This window comes from Arabidopsis lyrata, assembly GCF_000004255.2.
Source record: "Arabidopsis lyrata subsp. lyrata unplaced genomic scaffold ARALYscaffold_1, whole genome shotgun sequence".
In the NCBI taxonomy this organism is placed as follows: domain Eukaryota; kingdom Viridiplantae; phylum Streptophyta; class Magnoliopsida; order Brassicales; family Brassicaceae; genus Arabidopsis; species Arabidopsis lyrata.
Genome location: NW_003302555.1, coordinates 14,438,506 through 14,465,472, shown reverse-complemented (window position 1 = coordinate 14,465,472; position 26,967 = coordinate 14,438,506). Strand labels below are relative to the sequence as shown.

The 26,967-nt window shown below is 38.4% G+C and overlaps 2 protein-coding genes and 1 long non-coding RNA gene across 5 annotated transcripts in view; all 3 read right to left on the bottom strand.

Moving 5' to 3' along the window:
- Positions 1 to 31: 31 nt before the first annotated feature.
- On the bottom strand, positions 32 to 3,769 carry LOC9327014 (probable methyltransferase PMT20). Of its 3 annotated transcripts, XM_021015313.1 has the most exons (7): positions 3,470 to 3,765; positions 2,565 to 2,879; positions 2,138 to 2,482; positions 1,828 to 2,038; positions 1,065 to 1,743; positions 911 to 988; positions 32 to 492 (listed from the first exon to the last, which is right to left on the bottom strand). In XM_021015313.1, the coding sequence occupies exons 2-7, from the start codon at positions 2,841 to 2,843 to the stop codon at positions 273 to 275; spliced, it is 1,812 nt and encodes a 603-aa protein (XP_020870972.1). In that variant the 5' UTR covers positions 2,844 to 2,879; positions 3,470 to 3,765; the 3' UTR covers positions 32 to 272. The 3 variants fall into 3 exon arrangements, with proteins under 3 accessions (XP_020870972.1, XP_020870973.1, XP_020870974.1); XM_021015314.1 differs by lacking the exon at positions 3,470 to 3,765 and having other exon boundaries at positions 2,565 to 3,029; XM_021015315.1 differs by lacking the exons at positions 32 to 492; positions 911 to 988 and having other exon boundaries at positions 1,061 to 1,743; positions 3,470 to 3,769.
- A 17,065-nt stretch (positions 3,770 to 20,834) lies between these two features.
- LOC110225111 lies at positions 20,835 to 21,670 on the bottom strand. The gene is made up of 3 exons (XR_002329517.1): positions 21,556 to 21,670; positions 21,431 to 21,484; positions 20,835 to 21,341 (listed from the first exon to the last, which is right to left on the bottom strand). It is a non-coding gene; the product is annotated as an uncharacterized LOC110225111 (long non-coding RNA).
- A 3,183-nt stretch (positions 21,671 to 24,853) lies between these two features.
- LOC9329754 (putative pentatricopeptide repeat-containing protein At1g31840) overlaps positions 24,854 to 26,967 on the bottom strand; it is a 3,375-nt gene continuing 1,261 nt past the window's right edge. Inside the window, 1 exon segment of the mRNA XM_021010445.1 lies at positions 24,854 to 26,961. Within this exon segment, the coding sequence (XP_020866104.1) occupies positions 24,988 to 26,961 (1,974 nt within the window). The 3' untranslated portion in view covers positions 24,854 to 24,987.

Genomic DNA, 26,967 nt, shown 5'->3' with positions numbered 1-26,967 from the left:
CAAGAGGTCCTCACTCCAACTTTTTTTTAACTCTTGTAAAGCAAATCTTAGACCTTGATAATAATAGTGTTTAAACCACATACTAATATATCTATATATTTAAATATAATTAAAAAAAAATATAAGTATCAATCTATACCGTGCCCAAGAAATTAAAGAGAACAAAAAAGGAGATTGTTTATAGAGCTATATCTTGGATTCAAAGGACTAGATCCTTCTCTCTGTAGTGTGCATCACAGGAGATGATTAACACTATGATACAGGTGGTCTCATCAAGAGGTTTGGTTAGACGAAAACCATAGCTTCTTCTGGCAAACCAGAATCTTCTCGCTTTTAACCGCATACTCTGTCTCCTCTCTTCGGCAACTCCACCTCATCCCTTTCGCCAATGTTGTGATTGCGTCCATGAAATAACTCGATTCTCGGATTATAACATATCCACTTGGTCGCAAAATCCGGTCCATCTCTAGCAAAACGTACTTCATCTCACACCTGTTTACATTACCATATGGTTCAACAAATACATTAATACCAAAGACAAATCTCTAAACCAGTAGACAGCTACTGAAACGTTGTGCATTCTAGTGGTGTTCAATCTTTGATAAACCAAACCCGAAAATCGAACTGAAAACCGAAATAAGTTTTAAAGAAAACAAAAGAGAAAAACCGAATCGAAAACTTAAATAGCTTTGGAAAATAAAAATCTATCCAATAAACAACTCACTTAAACCATACCAAATCGATCAATAGTAGATTCAGATTTACGATGGTTACTAATCTCCTAAAACTGCAAATTCAATAAACCTAAATCTTGATTAAACACTTAAGGCATTTTGAAGCTTAGAGTCCTTTTCAAACAAGTTTACGTTTTCTTCATATTGACAATTCTATCTCATCATTCATAACGTACCTGTGACTCTCCAAGGTAAAAAGGCTGTCAAGGTGAAGAAGATCATATGTTCTTGGATACGTCGAGAAAGCTTCACACCTGCAATTTTGGTTTCAGCTTAATATCACAATACCAAATAATGAAAACAAAGTTTTTGACAAAATGAAACATTTACCAGTCGTGGTAAGTCCCAATGAGACCGCGATCAAAGACAACAGGAAGCGAATTTGCGCTGTACGATGAGACAACATTCATGACCCAAATGGGATCCGCGATGAGAGACGCAGCGAAACCTCCATAAACCGTGTTCATATCCATAACGTTTCTTATCTTGTCTGTCCCAAGAGCTGGTAAAACTTTCTTGTAATGCTTAACTCTGTTCTTCCATTTACCGTCATCGTGTTTCAAACCGCTTGCACTCCCTCCATGAACATCACCAATTCTCTCGGGTGCGACATTTAACCTTTCGGGCCATTTCGGGATTGACCCGAGACCGGATTTCTTGACTTTAGGGGTCGGGGCAACCACGCAGGGACGGAGGGGAGTGTACCAAGCGGAATCAGGTTCTATACTGTCGTCACATTTGGGAGGGTAAGCTTCCATATTCTTTGCGATTTTGTCGTAGCAAGATTTGTCTGAAAGTTTCTGCCACACAGCTATGTCGTCTTTTTGGGCGTACTTTTTGAAACACATGGAGGTTAGAAGTGACTGAAGCTTGTTGTAGTCGGATTTCTGATCTTCCATGGTTGTGTTCCATCCGCGCCATCGTCTATTATAGTTCACAGGTGGACCGGAAAGAACCCAAAAACCTCCAGGTCGAACTATACGGTGAATCTCAAGCAAATAAATTCCACCTGCATGATCAGACAGTACAATTTATGATTCTTCTTAGTTCAAATCACAAGAACTCAGATGCATCGGTAGATATTAGTTCTTACCAAATTCTGTCCAGGGAATAAGACATCTTGAGCAATGAGCCATATCAAATGCATTTGAAGGAAAAGGGAGACGTTGCGTAGAGATAATTCCAAGAATCGCAGGAATTCCACGTTCAAGAGCGAACTGAACCTGTGCTTCATGGTTATCTCTTGGAGCAAGAGAAAGTGAAAGAATCCCACGGTCCAAAAGATCGCCTCCCCAGCTCGCAACCTACAAAGAAACCACGGAAAATTAAAACCGGAACCAATCAGAGAATTAATTTATAACCAGAACTGATTAGAGAATTCGAGTAGCTGAAGAGAGACTAACCCCACAGCCGGTATCAATGGCGGTCCTGACTGTTCCGTCTTTCATTTCGGGAATCAGATCTTGCATCAAATCAACATAGTGACTAACTCCACGAGGAAACATGGTACCACCACCAGGAAAATGGAACTTGTCTCCTTCTTTCTTAAGCCAATGCTGGTTAGATTTTTGCTTATTGATCCAATCATAAGGCACGTTCCTGTACCAACACTGTTCTCGGCTCTTGGGCCATCTTATAGGCGGTTTATACCCGTCTGGTGGTGGAATTAAACACTCGTTCTTTTCATAAACCGGAGGACAATGACGCTCCAAGAAACTTAAGCGATGGACACCGTACTTCTTCCACCTCTGAGAACAAGAAAACACACAACAATAGTTCAACTTTATGCAACAAAAAACGAACACACAAAGCGAGAGTAGATATATTCACCTTTGGATCGGTGCACGGGGTGTAATCTTGGAACTCTGACCCGCATTCCGGGAAAGAAACGGATTTGATTTGAATAGGAGTAACCGTGGGTTCTTTAGGGGAAGCTACTGCCTTTGTAGTCGTCCTGGTGACATCCTTGACTTCAATCTTGTCTCTCTCAGAGCAAAATATACCACCGAGGTAGAAAGAACACCCGCAAAATGCGATAAACAGGAATGTCAGTGACAAGATCCTAGAAGTACCCTTTTCAGGTTGTGAAGATTGCTTACCGCTCTTCATAATTCTATAACACCAATATATGTAACCAAACCTCACCTGTAGATTCAGTGAAACCAAGTATAGAATCAGATCAAAACAAAGTTCAAAAACACTCAGCAGATCAACTAAAGTTTGGATTTTTGATCAACACAATGCACAAGATTTAAGATTTAGAACAAATAGATGGATGAGATCTGAAAATAAACACTTTTACAACACAGTGCAAGTTCTGTTGCATTATCACATTTTTTCATACATGACTTGATTTATGGGTCCCCAAAACTAAAGCATCCCACTAGGTCAAAAAGTTGAATTTGGAAGACATCAGACGCAACTACTCAATTGTTTTGACGCTAAAAATATAAATAATCAACATCAACAGTTACTGATTTCAACAACAATGGGACTTCATCATTATTCCAAAGATCGAAACTTTGCAGCAAAAATTTAGAGTTTGAGAAAATTTGGGGAAAAAAAAGAGATTTCTGAAGAAAATTAATCGAAAGATCAGATCTTTAAATGATTTTGACTTGCCCATTAACAAAAAAACAAGTCTCATATAAACAATGGTCACAGCTCTCAAGCTCTAAGAATGGATCTGACAAAAACACACACACAAAAAGCAGAGGAATATGAACAGAACTTACTTGCAGAGTTTTCTTTGGAGAAGAGAACAAGAGTTGAAAGTTCTGGGAAAATGTGGAGACTGGAGATAAGAGTTGAAGTAGATTTGAGATAAGAAGTGAGAGTCCTAAGATAAAAGAGAGAAGATCTCTCCCTCTAAGACACAGACTCAAGTCTTTTGTTTTTGGGACAAGAAGTGATACTCTTTCTAACAGAGAGAGAGATAGAGAAAGGTTTTAGAGATATAAATATCTTTTCAATTTTCTTTCTTCTTCATCGGTAAGGTTGATTGATTCATTCGCTTTCCTTCGTCCCCATCTTCCTCCTCCTCTATCTTTTATCTTTGCCAAAAAAAAAAAAAAAAAAAAAGTATATTTTTATTTGCGGCAGAGGTAAAAAGACTTTCCCTTTCTTATAATTTAGACAAATTGTTAAATCTCTTTCAACTCTCCTTTTTCTGTTTCTCACTTCCTCATTCGGCTTTTCTTATGCCTAAATATAGGCTTCCGTATTTTAAAAAAATATAAATACAGAACTTTTGTAAAATTGTCGACATTGTGATTGATTTTCCAAAAAATACACTTCTTCTACTATTTTTTGAGGCTAAATATTGGAGTGTTTCTTAAACTGTCTAACACTTGAATCATGATAAGTTTGAGAAGGGATTAGAAATATATAAGGCGTCTAGGTATGTATAAGTCCTAAAATAATAGAAATTTTCGACAATTTGGCATGCCATCAAAACTTTAAAAATTTAGAAGAAAAAAAATACTATGAATGATCGATACCGAAAGTTTTTGCCAAAAGATATATCATATATATTTGGAGAAAGCCAAGTTCCACTTTCTTGTTTTGCTACAAGTGTTGAACCTCGTCTTCATAATTTCTTGTGCGGAAAGTCTTTGTGGTGAGCTTTGAGAGGTTCAACAGTCTTAAAACAAGATTTGTTTGGTTTTTACAATGTATTATCGAATTCTTTTTTCCTCATGTGGATTATGGATCGAGCATTGTATCTTTGTATCTTTTTGTAGTTCAATCTCTTTTTATTTCTTATGTTATGTAACTTTTTTGAATCATCAATCAATATTATTTTAGTGAAAAAAAGATACCGAGAGTTTGAAATAGAGTTTATCTAATTTAGATATCACAAAAATTCAATTATTATTTTTTGATTATTATCTTCATATATTTCACATATCCTGGAAACCGCATAGGTACCAGTTCTTTTTTTTCTTTTTTTTTTTTTTGTGTGCCAGTTCTACTTCTATCTACCAAACCTAACCACATGGAAATGGACAAAGTTGATGCAATATACACTCAAAGCCAATAAAAATACACTCATATTTATTGACGACACGCTTATGAAGCCAAATAGTTGTCACAACGAGATCAACTTGTGAGCTATTTTAATTTGAGTTCAATATTGGTAGCATGGTGAATGCTAGTGAGCCTATATTTTGAAGCTCGGTGACATGTGCATATAACGACATTTAATTTGCTCTTTGTGCCAGTATTTGTGAAAGGTTTTTCAGTTGGAAATAAATTAAAAATCTATGAGCTTTATGCTATTGCAAATGCGTGCAAGCAAAAAAAAAAAGGTTTTTTGGTGTAAGACTACTACGGAATAGTATATGTTTTTCTCATTTGAGACGATATTGATGTACATGAAAAATTATGTTGTCGCGACTACCAAATGTTTAAGCTCATAGCGTGAAAGAAAGCAAAAGTATCAACTTCTTATGGATTCATATACGTAGATAGCCACTATTTGGAACAAAAAGATCTTTCGGTATTATTTTTGATGGAGCGTTTTCATGGATAATTTGTAACGAAATATTAACGATGTCTACTTTTCTTACCTTGTCGTCTACTTTGTACTTGAGATTATAATTCTAGTATAGCAATAAAAATCACAACTAATGATTAGTGGTTTAACAAAAAAAAAAAAAAAAAAAACTAATGATTAGTGTTTAGCCTTGTTTTAAAAATCACTAGGCGCTAGTCGGGTGCTCAGTATGAGCCTAGCGATTAATCGAAAATCAGATTAAAATCAGGAATTAGTTTTAGGGTTATTTTGATATTTTTAAAACAAATTAATTTAATATTGTTTTCATAATTGCAGTAAACACATAAAACTGTATTTTGAGACAAATTTTTATGATTTTTATTATAAATTTCTGATTTTTATTAAAGTTTGAACATAAGTTATTGTAAAACATAACAAACTTCCAATTTAAATGATTGAATAACAAAAATAAAAAGCTTTTTTATACTTGGGATCTAAAAATAATCGGGATATGTAAGATTAGGCGGAGAGTAATCGGATTAGGCGGAAAGTGTTGGTGTCGGATCCCGCACCAGAAGTCCGCGACCAACCAAAGATTGCCACGTAGTCAAAGTAATGGCCCATAAAGGATGAAGCCCATTGGACCCATGGGCCGAAGGAGCGGTCGAAGTGGTTGTCACTACCTCGAGAATCCGAAGTGACTGCACTGTGACACGAGTTCGGTGTAGAAGACACGGGTAAGCCGGCTCAAGGACACTTGGGCCAAAAAGGCGAGGCCCATGAAGATCAGAGTCAACTCAAAATTCAAACGTTGAGCATTAAAGTCAAAGAATCAAAACAGACACATTTAAGAAGGAATAATTGTGCTTAATTACTCATTTTAATGTCGTTTCTCTATGTATAAATATAGAGGCCAATGGCCATGTAAGGGGTATCTTCCTCTCAAGAGAGAAATATTATAGCAATTTTCGTAGCAATTCACAAGTTTTTATACATTCATTTTTGTCCCTCAAGAATAATCTTTCCCACTTAATAAAATACTTGAGTGTGTGAATCCGACATCCACATTTTGGCGCCGCCTGTGGGGATATTAGGTTCTTGAGTGGTCAGATTTTTTCTTTATCATACTTCCGAGATAAGCAACAATGTCCGGAGGAGACGCCGCTGAGACATCATTGGCCGAAACCCTCAAAGCTATGCAGCAAACCATGTCGGACATATCACAAAAGTTCTCGGATGTGGAAAAGGCCGTCGATACGTTGCAAACATCCCAGGTATCTCTTAGTCAAAACGTCAATACTATACAAACTCGTGTTTGCTCTTTAAGTGCAGGAAACCCGGTGGGAATCCGAAGAGGGATATTCAACTCGCCAAGTTCCGCTGCACGAAATGAAACCAGCGGACAAACAACCCCCGGTGCTACTAATAATGTAGCTCAGACGTTGGAGGAAGAGACGCAGCTCGGGGATGAAGAACAACTTGCAGCTCAGTATGAGCAGGAGAACCTCGACCAGTTCGAGACCATGAGGAAGGTTAGCCAGGAATTAAAAGAAATGAAATCAAAATTTCATCAAGCTACAAGTTCAGAGCCAGATATCAATCGAGTCATTGAAGAAGCTAGGCGAACACCTTTCATCTCGCGAATTGCGAGTTTGAGGATCAAAGATTCCCGGAAACTCAAATTGGACCCTTACAGCGGATTGGAGGATCCAAAAAGCTATCTCGCAGCTTTTCTGATCGCTGCAGGAAGAGTCGAATTGGATGAAGCTGATGAGGACGCAGGCTATTGCAAGCTGTTTTCGGAGAATCTATGTGGCCAAGCTCTAATGTGGTTCACCCAATTAGAGCCGGGTTCGATCAGCAATTTCGACGAACTATCAGCCGTATTCTTAAAGCAATACTCCATCCTTATGGATAAAAGCGTTTCGGATGCCGATCTTTGGAACTTAATGCAAGGATCTAATGAATCACTTCGAGTTTTCATCACCAAATTCAAAGGAGTGCTGTCAAAACTCCCAAGAATCTCACAGCAATCAGCTTTATCTGCCTTACGAAAAGGATTGCGACATGATTCAAGGTTTAAAGAAGACTTAATACTTCATAAACCAGACACAATTCAGGATGCACTCTTCCGCGCGAACAACTGGATGGAGGTAGAGGACGAAAAAGAAAGTTTTGCCAAAAGGAATAAACAAGAAAAGTCGGCAATCACCGTCCCTACCAGGAAGTTCGAGCCTAGGGAGAGCAAGGGACCAAAGAAGTTTGGGTCGCAACCCTTCAACAATACCGTCGGGAAGCAATTCCAAGGGAAAGGAAGATCAAACACTTGGATCCGTGATGAAAGTCTATATTGCGACATTCATAAAGTAACCGGACATTTAACCAAGGATTGCAGCGTTCTTAAAAAGCACCTCGCAGAGCTTTGGGCTAGCGGCGATCTTTCTAAATTCGATATAAAAGATTTTGTGAAGGAATACCACGAAGCAAAGGAAAACTCCAAAGATCAAGATTCCAAAAGACCAAGGTTATCCAACGAGGAAGAACCAAGAAGATCGAAGGGTAAGATCAATGTGATTCTAGGAGGTTCCAGATTTTGCGGAGATTCAATAAGTTCCATCAAAAAGCATAGACGAAATGTCTTACTCAAAGCAAGCTTGAGCAAAGAAATTGATTTTCAAGGTGCCTCAATATCATTTAACGAAGAAGAAACGCGGCATCTCGAAAGACCGCATGATGATGCTCTAGTCATTACTCTTGATGTCGCTAACTTCGAAGTATCAAGGATCCTTATAGATACAGGCAGTTCGGTCGACTTGATCTTTTTAAGTACTCTAGAAAAAATGGGAATCAGCCGAGGAGACATAGTAGGACCCCCATCTCCGTTAGTTGCGTTCACAAGCGAGTCAGCCATGTCTCTCGGAACAATCAAGCTACCGGTCCTTGCCAAGAAGGTATCGAAGATCGTGGACTTCGTTGTCTTCGATAAGCCCGCAGCTTACAACATTATCCTCGGGACTCCCTGGATTTATCGAATGAAAGCAGTCCCCTCTACATAGCATCAATGTATCAAATTTCCAACATCAAATGGGGTGGAAACAATTCGGGGAGATCAAGAAGCTTCACGGACGTGTTACTTAGCTAGCCACCGTTTGAAGATCCAATAGCAATTAACAAAGCCCGCAAAAGAAGGACTAAGGCAGAAATTTCCTAGTGGGCAGGAAAAAGAGGATGTGGTAGTCGAAGTGGTATTGGAAGAAGACAAACCAGATCGGAAAATTCGAATTGGAGCAACTTTGACTGGCCAAATAAAAGAAGCTTTGATCGAACTCTTAAGGAAAAACAAAGCATCATTTGCATGGTCAGCAGCGGACATGCCTGGCATAAATCCGAGTGTAATTTGTCATGAACTAAACGTGGATCCAAGCTTCAAACCGGTGAAACAAAAAAGAAGAAAGCTTGGAGTGGAGCGGGCAAAAATAGTAAATGATGAAGTGGATAAACTTTTGAAAATAGGGTCCATACGAGAAGTGCAATATCCGGAATGGATAGCAAACACTGTCGTTGTCAAGAAAAAGAATGGGAAAGATAGGGTTTGCATCGATTTTACAGACTTGAATAAAGCATGTCCCAAAGATAGTTTCCCGCTCCCGCATATAGATCGACTTGTGGAGTCCACCGCTGGAAATGAGCTGTTAATGTTCATGGACGCCTTCTCGGGTTATAATCAGATAATGATGAACCCCGAAGATCAAGAAAAGACGTCATTTATCACAGATAGAGGTATCTACTGTTACAAGGTAATGCCTTTTGGTTTGAAAAATGCAGGAGCAACTTACCAACGGTTGGTGAACAAAATGTTTCACAATCACCTCGGGAAGACTATGGAAGTCTACATAGATGATATGTTGGTTAAATCGTTGAAGAAAGAAGATCATGTTAAACATTTGGAGGAATGTTTTGATATTCTCAATAAATATCAAATGAAGCTGAACCCGGCGAAGTGCACATTTGGAGTCCCATCCGGAGAATTTCTTGGCTATGTCGTGACAGAAAGAGGGATTGAAGCCAATCCAAATCAAATTAACGCCTTTCTAAACATGCCATCTCCAAGAAACTTCAAAGAAGTACAACGGTTGACTGGGCGGATTGCGGCTTTGAATCGTTTTATCTCGAGATCAACAGATAAGTCGTTGCCTTTCTACCAAATTCTAAAAGGGAACAAAGGATTCCTTTGGGATGAGAAGTGTGAAGAAGCTTTTGGGCAGCTTAAGGCATACTTAACCACTCCGCCTATACTGTCCAAACCGAAAGTGGACGAAAAACTTTATTTGTATGTATCAGTTTCAAACCACGCGGTTAGTAGAGTCTTGGTTCGGGAAGACCGTGGAGAGCAGAAGCCAATTTACTACGTGAGCAAGTCAATGACGGATCCGGAAACCAGGTACACAATGATGGAAAAGCTTGCACTCGCGGTGGTAACTTCGGCTCGGAAGCTGCGTCCATATTTACAGTCCCATTCGGTTGAAGTATTAACTAACCAACCACTCCGAACAATACTTCATAGTCCAAGTCAGTCCGGACGTTTGGCGAAATGGGCGGTGGAATTAAGCGAGTACGACATAGAGTTCAAAAGCCGAATCAGTATGAAGGCTCAGGTCTTAGCAGACTTCCTGACCGAACTACCAATACCTGGAACGATAGAGCAACCGGAGAACCAAATTTGGAAATTACACGTAGACGGGTCTTCAACAAAACAAGGATCTGGAGTGGGAATCAAGTTGGAATCTCCAACATCAGAAATTCTAGAACAATCATTCCGATTGTTATTCGATGCTTCCAACAACGAGGCAGAATACGAAGCCCTTATTGCCGGACTTCGACTAGCACAAGGAGTTGGAGCTAAGGAAATATTGGCTTATTGCGATTCGCAATTAGTAGTTAACCAATTTAATGGAGATTATGAAGCCAAAGATTCAAGAATGGAAGCGTACCTCGAAGTGGTAAAGGATTTATCTAAAAAATTTTTGAAATTCGAATTAATCTGCATACCTCGGGGAGAGAATACAACTGCGGATGCACTTACCGCATTGGCGTCAACATCAGATCCCGAGTTAAAGAGAGTTATTCCAGTAGAATGCATTTCGGAGCGAAGCATTCAAGACAACAAAGAAACCCTCGTCATTACAAGATCTCGAGCAGCGGCACGCGACCGCGGCGAACCAGATATCGAACCGCCTTCAAACAAACGAAGGAAGTCAAAGGGATCAAATACATCTAACAAGGAACCCGTTGTCTTAGCTGAAGAAGTGATTCCAGAAACGATGTTAGAAACCGAGCCATTAATCGAGGAGAATATTCTTGAACCAAACGAACATCCCGAACCAGAGCCACGGATATTTCATAAAGTTGACCAAATTCCGGCTAAAGACTGGGGGGCTGACTGGAGGAAGCCAATAAAGCACTACATCATGACAGGTGAGCTCCCAAAGAATAAATGGCAGGCCAGGAAAATGAAAGTCGTTAGCGCGAAATTTTGTCTGTCAAAGGATGCGTTGTATAGACGAGGTGTCAGTGACCCTTACCTATTATGCATTTTTGGGCCCGAAGTCGAAATCGTCATGAGCGAGGTGCACGAAGGATTATGTGGGAGTCATTCATCAGGAAGAGCTATGGCTTTTAAAGTTAAAAGAATGGGGTATTTTTGTCCCACTGTGATCACAGATTGTGTTAAGTTCGCCCAAAGATGCAAGCGCTGCCAGCTCCATGCACCATTGATCCATCAACCGTCGGAATTATTCTCCTCCATTTCCGCCCCATACCCGTTTATGAGGTGGTCAATGGACATCATTGGACCATTGCACAAATCAACTCGAGGTGTACAATACCTTTTAGTCCTTACGGACTACTTTTCGAAATGGATTGAAGCTGAGGCGTATGTTGGTATCAAGGATTCGGCGGTGAAGACCTTTATTTGGAAAAACATTATATGTCGACATGGAGTTCCGTACGAAATAGTCACTGATAATGGACCACAATTCATTTCACACGAGTTTGATGCCTTTTGTGCGGACTGGGAATCAAAGTTAGTTATTCTACTCCACGATATCCGCAAGGAAACGGACAAGCTGAAGCCGCGAACAAGACAATATTAAGCAATCTCAAGAAACGCTTAAGTCATCTAAAGGGAGGATGGTATGAAGAGCTCCAACCCGTCCTGTGGGCCTATCGTACAACCCCTAGGCGACCTACAGGAGAAACTCCATTCTCTTTGGTTTATGGCATGGAGGCGGTAGTACCAGCTGAACTCAATGTGCCCGGACTTCGTCGAATAGAAGCACCGTTAAATGAGGAAGAAAATTCAGCAATGCTTAACGATTCACTAGATACCATAAATGAAAGGCGTGATCAAGCTCTAATCCGGATCCAGAATTACCAACAGGCAGCAGCCCGGTATTACAATTCAAAGGTTAAAAGTAGGCCGTTCTTCGTGGGAGATTACGTATTAAGGCGCGTCTTTGACAACAAAAAAGAAGAAGGTGCCGGAAAACTCAGTATTAATTGGGAAGGACCTTACATTATTACCGAGGTGGTTCGAAACGGTGTTTACAGGTTGAAAGATTTAGAAGACAATCCAGTCAAGCGACCTTGGAATGTGATCAACCTAAAGAAATTTTATGTTTAAAGCTACATGCATTGTTTATGTACATGAACTACGGTGTGGCTTGATCCCGAGATGGGTACGTAGGCAGCTCGAAAACGAGTTCAGCTATTAATAAAAATTTGTTTTATTTCTTTATTAAAGGAAAAAGTTTCGACTGTGCGAACAAGTGAAGCAAATAGAAGGTTCGGCTAAGCGAACATACAAGAAATTGGAAATAGAGCGTTTATTCAAAAGACGGAATGTCCCTCATCGTACACTTCGGACTATGAAAATCTTGTTGACGAGCAGAACACTTCAACTCCTTGACCAGCAAGATCGAGGATTGGCATCATGCAGTCCGGAATTCGAGCAAAGTCTGAAATTCTAAGCTCAATCCACTCTCCGGGGTGAGATTCAAGGATGTGAAGATCTCTTGACACTGTAGTAAGCCTACGTTGCATCCGGTTAATCCTCTTCCGAAGTCTCCTCTTTTCCGACATAAGCTTCCGGTGTTGAAGCTCGAGTGCCTCTATGAACGCCGTCGCTGTTCCTTGGTCTCTGATTGGGAGATCCATGATCAAAGCACATGGGGCTCGGATCTGAGATCTCAAGAAGCCGCGAAGTGGAGGAGGCTGCCTGCTTGGCTCATTTGGAACATCTTCGTTTATCATTCCGATTCTGGAGAAGTCTGGCATAGATTCTGAACAGCGAAGATTGAACTCCATACCTACTGAAATGAAAAGAATGGTGAGGAGTAAAGGGAAATTGAGACAACAATTTATAGGAACGTCATATCCCTAACAAGCTGCGGATTCTATCCAAAGAATGGAGTGATACGCGGAGAGATTTATGCCCTCGAACGGATCCTGCATTAAAGGACGCATCTCCGAGAATATTTAAAAGGAAAGGAAAGTTGCAAATGTTTCCATAGATAAAAAGGGGCCGAAGCCCATTACGAGTTTAAAAGAAGGGAAGAAGTTAAAGGACATTTATGGATGAGGCTCAGGAACAGGCTCCTTCATCGCCGGTTTAGTCTTCGAAGTGGACGCCTTGTTCTTGGCATCCACTTCGGAACGATCTCGAACGCGTTTCCGACAGTTGCTGGCCTCCTCCTCCAAATCGTCTTCCTCTTCACTGTCAGATGGAACGGCGCAGACAGGGGCGTTCACGGGACCCGGGACTCCTTAAGCACGGAGATACATCCGAAGCATCTTCGGGATCTCAGCGACGGAGTCGAAGTTCCGCCACTCCCATTGAAAGGGGTCACTTTCCAAGGCCCGTATCTTCCTCTCCACCCGAGCAATGCGAGCCTCGAGTGTTTGCCTTTTGAGGCCCAGCCGCTGCCTCTCTTCACACAAGCGACGGTGCTTGTCGGCAACCTAACATAAAAATGAGTGAATAAGACGAAACAAGAAGTTTTAAATCAAAAACTTTAATATTTACCTTGTCAATATAATCGCAAGCCTCTTTCTTCTCCTTCGGAGGAAAGTGAAAGACGGCGTGAGGGAAGAGAACGCCGGCCGGTTCAAAGCCGTCGCCGGACAAGAAGAGTGGGCTGCCGGGATCAACGGGGGCTACTGTTTCGCTTTCCATTCTTAAAATATTTCTCAAGTAAGATTTTAAAGTCATGTTTAAATAAAGCTTAGAAGTAGGTAAGCCTTTATTTATAATGATTTAGGGTTTGTCTTGGAACCATAAACCCAATAATGGTAGTGTGTCCAAGTGGTTTAAACCATTTTTGGAAATCGAGAAAAGGCAGTTATTGCATTAAAGACGAGCCGTTTTCCTTATTTATAAGAAGGGAAAGCGCAACCGTCGCATTAATTACAAAAGTTTCTAAGGCCCAAGCCCAGTAAGTTTATCGAGTTGACTAAACCCGAAGTGGGGAACTCGCTTTAAGCCGAGCTCAGTTCTCGCATCCTAAAGAGAAAGGTCTGATCAACCTAAAAATCTCAAAAGCATAACCACAAGGCCACAAAAGGTTAAAAGCGGACTTTGCAAACCCGCATATAAATTTAACCAAACCCCCTTGGGTCACAACCTAGAAAGGTTTAAAAGCCTCCTCAGGCAAATATCTTGTTCAAAAGAAAATAATAAAGCCTCCTTAGGCAAAGACAAGTTCGAAATTAAGTCTTAAAATTAAAGGGACAATTCCCCATTTAAAGTGGACACAGCCACTACGGAGCAGCAGCCACCTCGGAATCCGGCTCAACAGTCGAAGCTTCATTCGCCTCCTTGGCAGCCGCTTGGTCAGATGAAACTCCTGATCCACTCTCCACGGTACAACCAACCTCCGGAGTGACCTCCGGTACCATAGGAACTACGGGCGGGACAACGTCTTCTGTCTCACTTGAGCCTAGGAATAATAATTCCAGTCAATCAAAGGTACAAGGTAAGAAAAGGTAATAAATATCAGGAGCCAAGCATTACCTGCCCAGTCTAGACCTGATTCACTTATAGGAGGCGATTCAGTGAAGAATTCCTCGAAATCCTGAGGGTTGAAGGTCGAAGTAGGAAGAGCTACCAAGCGACTCCGCTTTTCAGAAAGATTAGCCGACAGTTCGGTTCTCTCTTGCTCCTCGGAGAAATCTATGTCATGGATTTGATCCAGCAGGATCAGGTTGCTCTCGTGCTCCTTGATGTCTGATTCCAAATCAGACCTAGCCTTCTCAGTCTGCATGAATCGGATGGCCCCTTGGATCAACTCCATCCCGCGTCCCTTAACCTCTTTTCTGGCTTTTGATGCCGACCTCGCCAACTCGGAGTCACGCAATTTGGCAATCGCCTTGTACTTCGCGTTAAGCTCGATGAGTTGGTTGTTCAGGGAATCAGCGTTTGATTCGGACTCTTGAAGCCTACCCTGAACACCAGAAAACTCTTCCTGGAGCTTGAAGTTCTGGTCGTACTGACCCTGCAGCTCCCCCTTTATCTGCGCAAGCTCGGATGTTAAACTGTCGACCTTGTCCTCCAGATCGTGCTTGGAGCCGGCAGAAGAACTGAGTTCAGCCTCAAGGGCAGAGAGTTTCTTTTTCCACATGTCAATCTCCTTCTCCCGTCCAATGACCAACCCTTCGTAATGTTCGACCATGTCGTTAAATTCGCTATGAGCCTGGCATTATACATGAACCCGGGATGGCGAATCAGTTCGCAGAATGGCGTAGCAAAAAAAAAAAAAAAAAAAAAAAAAAAAAAAAAAAAACGGAATTTACCCGAGATGAGTGATGCGCGTGAAGCAAATAGCGTTCACGAATCGCAGGGCGCCATTTGTCGAAGTCTGGCAAGATCGAACCCGATCGGGTCTTGAAGCATCGGAAGACGCTGCCCTCTTTCTCCATAGCTGCGAAGAAAGAAGAGTTGTAAAAATCGAAATCTTAATGGAAATAAAAAACGTTGAAGACTGTATGAATCACCGAACCTGAAAGCGATTTGACTTGAGGGACAAGAGCAGGTTTTAACCTCGAGGAAGCATCTCGAGATTCAGAATCTCCCTTTTTCGGAGACGCACTCCGGGCAGTCTTTCCACTGTCAGGCTGGGAAGAGGAAGACATATCAACCGGTCGTGGAGGACCCATTGGTTCAGGAGGAGGAGATGATCGAGGTGAGCGGTCAGTCCGGGCCCTTGACTTTTCCCTCCGCGGGGAAGAATCACTGCGAGAGGACTTGTCTCTCTTCCGGCGAACCAAGTTCTTAATTGGTTCGTTACTAAAGTCATCTCGGGGAGGACGAGGTGAATCACGGCGAGGAGATTGATCCCTCCGAGGAGAACGTGAGTCGCGACGATCGCGACGAGGAGTTAATCTGAAGGAAGCGACAGATCGAGCTCCCTCGGTGCTGCCATCATCAACCAGCAAGGTCCTACTGTAGTCCTTCTTGTCTATAGAAGGCGCGAGAAACTTTTTCTTCTCCTCGCAAGCCTCAGCCATCGGCTTGGAAAGCAACTTACGCTTGGCCGCAAGGGCCCGAGATGACATTCCCTGAGTTGAGGGAGGAGGCGGAATTTGGTGAAGATGACCAGGTGGACTCATCCTGAGTCTGTGGTTAGCTTCTAGGAATCGTTCAAGAGTGAAAGAATTCCAAAGGGTTTCCCCTTCAAGAATTATTTTGAAGAATTCGATGAACTCTTCAGATGGGAGAGTGGAAGCGACGAAAGCTGCGAAATGAAACAACTGTGTTAGTCAATAAAGATAAAGAAACAACTGGGAAAGATACGGGCGACCTAATCACTACCGGGTTTCGCAGACCACTTCGAAGGGAGAAAATCTGCAAGATTTCCAATCGAAGCGGGAGTTTTCTTAATCAGAAACCAAGGATGATGCCAATTTTCATCCTTGTTCGGAAGATGTGAAATGATGTTCCTGTTGGCATTAGGATATGCTGAGAAATACCCCGTTTTCTTCGAAGAACTTCTCACGCTTAGAAGCTCATTTAGTTCAGTAACTCCGACAACGTAACCGGCCTCCGCCGCGATTGTTATAATTCCAAGAATAGTACGGAGGAGATTGGGGGTTAATTGAGGAAGAGCGATTTCAAGAGCCGCTAGGTATAGAACTAGGGCTTCGGGAAGAGGAAAGGTCAGCCCGCAACCCTTGAAATAAATCTCGTACACACAGAAGTAACCATCGCGATGGTTCTCTGGGGATTCTGTGGGGGAAGCTATTTGTGCTTCCGCCATAATTTCCGGCGGAATCCGGCAAAGCTCTCTCAACCGTTCGAGGGATTGAAGAGTACAAGTGGACCTATAGTGCGGACCGGCAATATCATCAGAGCGGGTGCACTCATCATTGCTAGAACGCCTCTCATCGAAAGACGGAGACTCGGGTCTATCGGAATCGGAAGTCATTGGGAAGAAGGAAAAATTCAAGATCCGGCGAAAAGAGGTTTTTGTGAGGAAACAAAGAGAGAAGTTCCGATTAAAGTACAAAAGTAAAAGAAGAGAGTAATGGTGAAAAGAAGTTACCTCAAGCTAATGATGAAACCGCCTCGGAAGTTGTGTGGGAAGTGGGAAGGTTTTTTTCCCATTTTAATAGTAATTAATCAATATACGGTCATAATGATGACAGATGTCACTGGGTTAAGAATGGTTAGTGCCGAAATTAAAGGAGTGATGAGATTTTCGGCGGGAAATCAGAAAGATTCTCGAGCGCAATCTTTGGCCACTTGAGCATTTAAAGTCCTCCGAATTGGAATAGCACTTCGAAGAACTTGGGGGGCTAATTGTTGGTGTCGGATCCCGCACCAGAAGTCCGTGACCAACCAAAGATTGCCACGTAGTCAAAGTAATGGCCCATAAAGGATGAAGCCCATTGGACCCATGGGCCGAAGGAGCGGTCGAAGTGGTTGTCACTACCTCGAGAATCCGAAGTGACTGCACTGTGACACGAGTTCGGTGTAGAAGACACGGGTAAGCCGGCTCAAGGACACTTGGGCCAAAAAGGCGAGGCCCATGAAGATCAGAGTCAACTCAAAATTCAAACGTTGAGCATTAAAGTCAAAGAATCAAAACAGACACATTTAAGAAGGAATAATTGTGCTTAATTACTCATTTTAATGTCGTTTCTCTATGTATAAATATAGAGGCCAATGGCCATGTAAGGGGTATCTTCCTCTCAAGAGAGAAATATTATAGCAATTTTCGTAGCAATTCACAAGTTTTTATACATTCATTTTTGTCCCTCAAGAATAATCTTTCCCACTTAATAAAATACTTGAGTGTGTGAATCCGACATCCACAGAAAGTAATCGGATTAGACGGAGAATAATCGAGTAACTGATTTTTTAGGGGATTAGTCATTAATCGAAACTGATAGGATAGACCTAGAGATTAAGCGGAGAGTATCGGAATAGGCGGAAATTTTTAATAGAGGTGCTTAATGAGAGTTCTTTGAAGTAACCTATTTCTTCGTCATTTGGCTCCGAATGGTAACTGCGTTTTGCGGTGCGGGAGAAGTGCGGTATTACATTGCGGTACGGTTCAACTGCGGGACGTGCGGGAGAAATATATTTGCGGGACAAGTGCGGTTTGTATAAAATTAGCGGTACAAAATAAAATTTGATTGGTGAAAAAAGCTATTTGCGGGACAAGTGCGGTTTTATATATATATATATATATATATATATTAATAATTATTTTTTTGTTAATAAATAAACAATAACATAAATTTATAAATAATTAGTAATACACAAATTGATCAAAATATAAATTTAATTTTTTGTTTTAAAATTTAAACCATATATTATAAATCAATATGTTAATATCACAGTATGAAATATAGTAGATCATTTAGTAAGTATATTATTTACACTAAAATTATTTAACAAAAAAAATAATTTAAATATTTATTATATAATTAATATGAAATCATTTAACCATATTTTTAATAAAAATGACTATAGTTTCTTTATATTTCTATAAATCTGTTTTTTTTCGTAATAAAACTGATTATTTTATAGTTTATGAAAAATAGTGAAGTAAGTTAAAAAAAAATTCTAAAAAAGACATGTTTAAAAAATTATGCATTATTAAGAGTTTTTTTGTTAAAAACTTAAAATATGTGCTGGTTATTAACTCCCATTTATTCTGAAAAAAAAAATTAACTCCCATTTACTAATTATTCTATAAATTAATAAGCTTTCCCATTATGCTCTCTGTATCAAACTTACACGTGACCACCATTTTGGTTATTTTGCTTTTTGTACTACCTATTTACAAATTAGTGACTGTTTCAGTTGTTAAAAAAAATAAAAATAAATAAAGAGATTAATATTTCGTTTTATCTACTGCGGAATTTGTAAAACCACTGGGTAATTGGTTGTTGGACAACACTACTGCGATCCAAGCGTTAAAACCTTGTTTTGAAAACCGTGAACAGATTTTTCTTTCTTTTTAAAAAACTGCAAATTACCTAAAAAGATAACTGATTGGTGACAAAAGACGTTTTTCAAAAACCACACTTGAATTCCGCACCTCTCCTTGTCACAAAAGATGTTTGGAATTGAACCTCCACCACTACAAGTGTGGGACCAAATGTTATTTTTTCTTTCTTTTCTCTTTTTTACTTTTTCTTGTCCGTCTATGTTTTTCATTTATCTCTATCTCTAAACATTATAAATCACTATTTTTTTTTTTTTTTAAATAAAGGGTTTTTTACAATCACTAAATTACATTGAGTAAAAGACAATTGATGTTGATAAAATTTGTAGGGAGCCTGATAAGTGAATAAAAATCAGGAAAAGTAGATATCTCAATATCAGTTACCATAATTTACCAAACTTTAAACTTCTTTTGTTTCTACAATAATTTTTCTACAAAAAATTTTGTTTCTTAAAGAGAAACCTCTTAGCTTTCCAATGTGTAAAATGATTAGTAATAACAAATTGAAACTTGAAAAAAGATTGATTAAAAATTAAATTTCTTGAATTAACTCCTTTTGTTCCTAATTAATCTAATTTTTAAACTTTTAACACATATTTAGAAAACAAATTACATATTTATTATAAATGCACCATTTTATTTGATTAATAATTTATAGTTAAACATTAATTATTTTTCAATATATCTAAAAACTCAAAATATACATTCTTTGAAAATAGAGGGAGTATAAGATTACAAACCATTTTATATTATTCGTTTAAATATATGAATTTTATATATTTCACACATAAATCATGATTCCTTTTTCAGTCACTATTTTAGTATTTAACTAAAAATATTATTTTTTGTTAAAGTTATCATAATCAGTCTGATTTCGATTATTTAAATATTTTTTTATTCTGAAATATTATTATTGAAACAAATTTTTTATACTTTTAGTCAATGTTCAAGAAAACGGTAGGCGCTAAGCAAGCGGTGACCGAGTGCCTAGTGTTTAAAACGTCTAATCGGAGTAGGCGATTTTAGGCGGTTTAAACGTTTATAAAATAAAACATTTTAAATATAATACTATATATAAAAGTTATATAAAATATCTATAAAAAACTAAAAAATTATAAACAAAAAGTAGATAAAACATTTATTTATATTTATACTAAACAATATATGAATATTTATATAATTATATATATATAGAAATAAAACTTAATTGAAATTAAAAAATACATTAAACAAAATCTATATAATTTTAGGTGGTCAATGTAGTTATCTAGACGTTGCATGAGAGCCTAGCGTCTAGTCGAAATTTAGGAGATTGTCTATACCGCTTTTTAAAATATTGCTTTTAGTGTTGAAAAACGTCGAGATCTAACTATAAAGTGAAAAGGAAAAATAAAAAGAAAATACGTGCATGGGGTATGTATGAAATATAATTTAGGGCAACCAATTATTAATTAACACGTAATCCAACCAAAAGTATGAGACTCTTTTAGAAAAAAAAAAAGAAAAAGAGAGAGATTCTTTTCTTTTCTTTTCTTTTTTTGTTTAAAAGGAGATTCTTTGGTAACACCGATACGTATTTTCATGAACGATGCAATTTGTAGTCTCCTGCATTCAGCGTCAATCAGTGCTCTAATCACAAAAATAAAATACTCTAGAAATTAAAAAAATTTATTATAATGTCGGCTGAGGAATAAAGAGCACCGACAGAAGAATGCATCTGCCTTTATTCTTTTGCTTTGGAATTTTAAATACAAAACTTTGTGATCTCTCTCTCTCTCTCTCGAAATATCTTTGACCTCACAGATTCATTTACTGCTTATAATTATGAGTATTTGCAGTAATAATAACGATTTGAAAATAATCATAATACTAGAAAAACGATATATTTCTCTACGAGAACTATGACATCATAATAGATAGAGTCCACTCTATAACTACGATCCAGATATACCTGAAAAAATACTTCTCGATCTATATCTCTCTAAATCGATAGTTTTCATCTGGTATCTCCCCTAAATAATAGTTCTCATCTAATTACACACGACCATCGGTTTTGTTTGGTTTATTGCTTGCTTAACCAATTTACAAAGATAATAAACCGGATTAAACCTAATATAAACCAGATTACAACCCGATTCTCTAATAAAATCGATTTCAACCCGTTTTGTCGTGCCCATCATCTTCTTCATCCGAACTCAGAGATGAAACAAAAGATTTCTTTTTAGTTTTTATTAATCGTCCTCCAAGAATTGAAATCTCTTTCACATTTTCGACCTATCGTTCTCTTCTCTCTCCATTATGAAGCAAAAATCAATCGTCCGTGTTCTTTAACCTCACGGGTTCCAGAGCCCAAAATCGAGACCAATGACTATCCATTCCACGGCAGAGCCACCACCGACGTTCGTTGTTGTCATCACAGCACATGAATTGCTGAAACAAAACAATCGGAGTCGAAGCAGATCCCAAATTCTAAGACGATATTCTCTACTTCTCTTGGTGATGGTTTAACAGAACGACAACGTATCTTGCATCAGCCATTAAAAATTTGAGTTTTCAGACTTTGTTTCTACTCAATACCATGCCGGTGAAATCATTGCGCTGCCAAATTCGTTAAAACGGTAAGCAAAGAGAAGAATATAAGCAAATTAAAAAGTGTCGAGAAAGGAGAAGAGATGAGATCATGAGACCTTAATCTAGAGCTATTGCCATTAGGAAGACCAAGAAGATTCGGAAGATGCTCACTGAAAAAAATGGAGAATTGAAACATAGAGAAATTGAAATTAACGTACGTGAGCGGAAACAAAAAACGTACTTGAGCGAAGGATAATGTGTGGGAATGAATCGGATGTATGAGAAACTCCACCATTGATGATACTAATTTTGAGAGAAATTCCACCATTGATGGTACTGATGTGGCATAAATTTCTACTCATGTTGCAGACGTCAATTTTTATCTCGACATGTCTTATTTTAGGTCAATCAGTTTTTTTTTTTTTTTTTTTTTTTTTTTTTTTTTTTTTTTTTTTTTCAGTTCGATTGGGTTTTAGAGTGGGTTAGATTGGTTTTCTATCCGGTTTGGTTCGTAAACCAATTAAACTCAGATTTATGGGGAAATAGATGAAAACTATCGATTTAGAGAGATGTAGATCGAGAAGTATTTTTTCGGGTACATCTGGATCGTAGTTATAAATTGGGCTCTATCTGTTATGATGTCATAGTTCTCGTGGAGAAATAAATCGTTTTTCCCATAATACTACGTTTTAGTGGACCGTATGTGACTTTGTTGAATCATGGGAAATTTTAGTCCAAACGTAGATATCAAAATAATAACGTTGTAGACAAAATATGGGTCCTGTAGCTAAAAGGATTAGCACGAAAAAGTTTGATGCGGACATATATACTATAATAAACTCAAGCATCTACAATGACATATATATATATATATATATATATTTATTATCGATGACTGATATTAATGATAGAGAAATTAGACTGTATGACCATAAAAAGTTTAATAATTCAGTAACTAACCTAAAAAAAAGTTGACTACAATATTCTATGTATAACATGTAATATATATTAATAATTCAGTAACTAACCTAAAAAAAAGTTGACTACAATATTCTATGTATAACATGTAATATATACTAATTTACCCTTTGTTCATATGTCACATCTTTTCTATGTATTTTTGTATTTTTCTTTCTTTCTCTCTAGATCATCAATTTATTTTTCTTTTGTCATATCAATTGTAACCATTATCTATCATTAGTACATCATTATCATCATCACCACCACCATCACATCATCAACACCACCACCGCCGTAACTGCTACGACCAACACAACCACCATCATCATGCCCTCACCATCACCATTACAACCACTACCATCATCCCCATGTCATCACCACCACCATGTTGTCACCACCACGGTTATCGCAATAATCGTCATCACGATAACCACCATCACCACTACCACACATTCACCATCACCACATTACCACCCGTAGTCACTACCGCGCCGTCACAACCGTGCCATCACCACCATCACAACGTGATTAAAGCCACCATCGTAACCACCACTGTCATCACGTCTTCACCACTAAAACCACCACGCCGATACTATTTACTGCCGATATCATCATCGCAGCCACGTTCTATACTATTTTAGTTTGTTCTATACTATTTTATATAAGTTTTATGTAAATAAATGTTTTTATTTTTAAAAAAAAATTCATAAGTTTATGTCTGTTTTTATTTTATTTTAAATCATGATACATGAAAAAAACTATTTTTATTTTCAAAGAATTAGAAATTTAAATTAAATATTTAGAGCATAAAATATGAAATAAAATTTCTAAGGGGTAAAATAAAATAAATAAAAAAAAAACGAAAAAATTAAAAACAGAGAATTTCTCACATATGTCATGTAACTCTTCTTCCTCTCTTCGACAAACACAGATAAAGGCCAAAATAGATATTTTATCCTCCATTGTGTTACTTGCTTTATTTCTAACAATATAGTGCTATATGCTTAAATAACTTATCAAAATAGGTTATTCACCTAATTCACCCTTAATGATACTAATTCTTTGTTTTTAATGACATAAAATTGTGTTTGGTAAGGTATAAAAATTCGTATTTATATTTTAAAATAATGGTAGCCTGATTAAACCGTAAATATAAACATGGCATGATTGTTTGTATTAAATGTATCTCATAAATAAATACATTTATACAATAATTCTATATAATTCATCCGCAAAATCCAAACAAAATAATTCATTTTTGTCATTTGCAAATAATGTAAACAAATACTCCCTCCGTTTCGTTTTAGTTGTCGTTTAATGGTTTTTTACACAAATTAAGAAAAACATTTAATTTTCTGTTTTACCCTTTATTAATATATTTTATAAAAAATTTCATTGGCCAAAACTAGGCCTGGGCATTCGGATACCCGTTCGGGTTCGGTTCTTTTTTTTCGGGTATCAGGTCTATTCGGGTAGGGGGTCAAGACCCATTCGGGTATTCTAAAAATTCGGTTCGGGTTCGGTTCGGGTTCGGGTCGGTTCGGGTATTTTAATAAAAAAGCAAAATACCCGAAAATAACCAAAAATACCCAAAATATTTTTGGGTTCGGGTCGGGTTCGGGTTTTTAACTCATATATACCCAAATCTAACCGAAATACCCGATTTCTCGAAAATACATTGGTTACTCTGTACCCAAATATAACCAAAAATATCTAAATACCTAATATATTCGGATTTATGATTGTAAGTTTAGGTATTTCGGGTATTATAAATATAATATAACTAATATTTTTAGGTGTATATTTGTATTCGGGTACATTCGGGTACATTTGGGTATTGGATTCAGTTCGGGTTCGGTTCGGGTTTTTTTTGGGTAGGAGGTTAGGACCCATTCGGGTATTTTTAAAACTCGGGTTCGGGTTCGGTTCGGGTATTTTTCGGGTTTTTCTGTTCGGGTATTCGGTTCCGGGTATTTTGTCCAGGCCTAGCCAAAACATTAAAATAGTAGGGATAAAACTGGAATTTTCACCAAACATTTGCATTGAAAATCTAAAACGACAACTATTATGAAACAAAATTTAAATCCTAAAACGATAACTAAACTGAAACGGAGGGAGTACAAATGTTTTCTTTAGTTAACTAACGTACTGTATATTATCAATTTTCACAAAAAAAAATGTGTATCAATTAGTGAATACAGAGACAGTATCTATACGATTCCCAAACCGGCATGACTTAACTCCGGTCCAGTTTACCAAAGAGAAATTGAAACTACATAATTTAAGTACTGTATTTGCCATTTGCATCAAGATGAGCAATTAGAAAACCGGTCTCAACCAGTTAAGTAAAACCGGGCCAAAAAGGTCTGGTACATAGATGTCAATTACCATTGGTTTGGTTAAATAAACCGGGCGAGCAGTTCTGGTATGGTCGTTAGCAATCAATTGTCGTAGACTCGTAGTAACATGACAATGTGTTTAAAGTTTCAAACTTTTCCACATGGGTGTGTTAAAATTTCAACCATTTGACTTTGTTGTACATAGATACTGACCAAACTCTTTTATGTCTGTCTAACTAAAAAAGCTCGAATCAACATATATTTATTAATTTCTTCTCCTTAGACTTCACATGGACAACATCGTACATTTGATTCCTCTGTAAACCAGATATGTAGTTTTAAAGAGCTCACCAGTAATGAAGCACACTCACTCCTTAATCAGGTATTGGTTTATCGTGTACCCAGACCCCTTTGCTCATCAACCATTTTGGGGGTTTATATTCTGAAAGGGCTCGTTGCAGCAAATCATCTGGTTTGACTCCATTTCTTAACATATGTTCATACAACAATGCAGCTTCAACGAGTCTTCCAACCTTGCAACAACCACGGATAAGAATTGCGTAGGCAACAACATCAGGTAGTATCTTTGCATCTATGGCTTGATGGAATATATTTGTTGCTTCATCCACTCTTCCTCGTTTGCAAAGACCGTCGATTATGATGCTATAGCTGATTATGCTTGGAGATATACTTTTCTCTTGCATATCCTCAAAAAGCTTGAACGAACCTTCAATATCGATGGATTTTGAAAACCAATCCATTAGACAACCGTATGTGACAACATTCGGTTTGGGGCCCTTTTCCGCCATTATGGAGAACATCCTTAGAGCACCATCCATATCACTATTTTTACAGAGTGTGTGGATAAGTATAGTCAAAGTAACGGCGTTGGGTCCAAAAGGTGTAAATTTTAGCATCTCGAAAATCCTCGCTGCTTCATCTAACCTTCTCAAAGAGCAGTAGCCGCATATCATTGTGTTATATGTCACAATATCAGGCTCCATCTTTCCTTCAAGAAGATTATTGAAGAACTTAGAAGCCTCCTCCACGCTTTGTCCTTTGAAAAGCAAATTAATAACAACATTACATACTGCGATGTCCGCAGGAATTTTATTCCTCTGCATAAGATCAAAAAGCTGAAGCCCAATGGTTGGCTTCATATTCTTGCAGAATGCATCCATTAGGGTACAGAATGCTACAGCATCAGGTTCCAAACCCATTTTGAACATCCGGAAAAATAGAAATAATCCCTCTTTTAATCTACCTTCCATGACAGTCACCCTCATAAGCGTGGTAATTGTGGCTACATCAGGTTTTATACCATATATCCCCATTAATCTAAACACCTTCAAAGCCTCGTCACAACGGTTTAATCTACACCAGCCATCTATTAAGGAATTAAAAACTACAACATTGGGCCGGATCGACTGGCCTAGAGTCTTAACAGAGAATCTCAAAGCATGAAGCATGAGCCCTTGCTTACAAAGGCCATCGACAAGCACACCATAAATGACAACATCAGGTGGATAACCCATCTTTATCATATCCTCATACAAAGCAAACCCGGATCTCAAGTTCCCATACTTGCAAAAACCATCAATGAGACTGCTATAAGTGACAACGGATGGCTCCAGACCACGTTTCAAGATCTGACAATATATCCCAAAAGCCTCGTAAATCCTACCATCCTGGCACAAGCCTTTTATGAGAATGGTGTAAGTAACCACATTAGGGGAAATCCCTTGACACAACATTCTCTTGTACACATCAAACGCTGTTGTTAAATACCCGAATTTTACATATACATCAATGGTTGAACTGAAGACAACCACGTCCAACTTCACGCCTTTATGTAAGGCCTGCGAGAAAAGTTTATGACCCATTCCTAACATCCCAGCTTTGAAGTATCCATCAATCAGAGTACTGTAAGCGATCAAGTCTGGCGCTATCCCTCTCTGTTCCATAACTTTAAAAAGCTCGAATGCTCTATCCATTTCGCCTCTTTTGCAAAACCCATTAATCAACGTACAAAAAGTCACCACATTAGGTGCCGGACCACAATCCAACACCAAACTTAACATCCGAGAAGCTACCTCTATCTGATCAACCGAAAGACCCTTTAAAATCTTATTACAAGAAACTATATCAACACGAAAACCTCTCTCCATCACTAGCCGGTGAAAATCTAAAGCCTTTGTAACCTCTCCTTTTCGGAAAAGAGCATCCAACACAAATCCATGAGCACTCACACCAAAAGGCACAGTTCCTCCTCTACATAGTTTATCAAAACTATCAGCTATTAAGTCAATACGAGAAGCATCAATCAAAGAATTTAGCATCCTATATACAGAATC

Excerpts from the sequence above, each read along its gene's own strand:
- LOC9327014 (XM_021015313.1), bottom strand. The coding sequence starts at position 2,843 with ATGAAGAGCGGTAAGCAATCTTCACAACCTGAAAAGGGTACTTCTAGG. Across the intron at positions 1,744-1,827 it reads TATTCCCTGGACAGAATTTG|GTGGAATTTATTTGCTTGAG; the intron begins GTAAGAACTAAT and ends CTGATCATGCAG. Across the intron at positions 989-1,064 it reads ATTGGGACTTACCACGACTG|GTGTGAAGCTTTCTCGACGT; the intron begins GTAAATGTTTCA and ends CCAAAATTGCAG.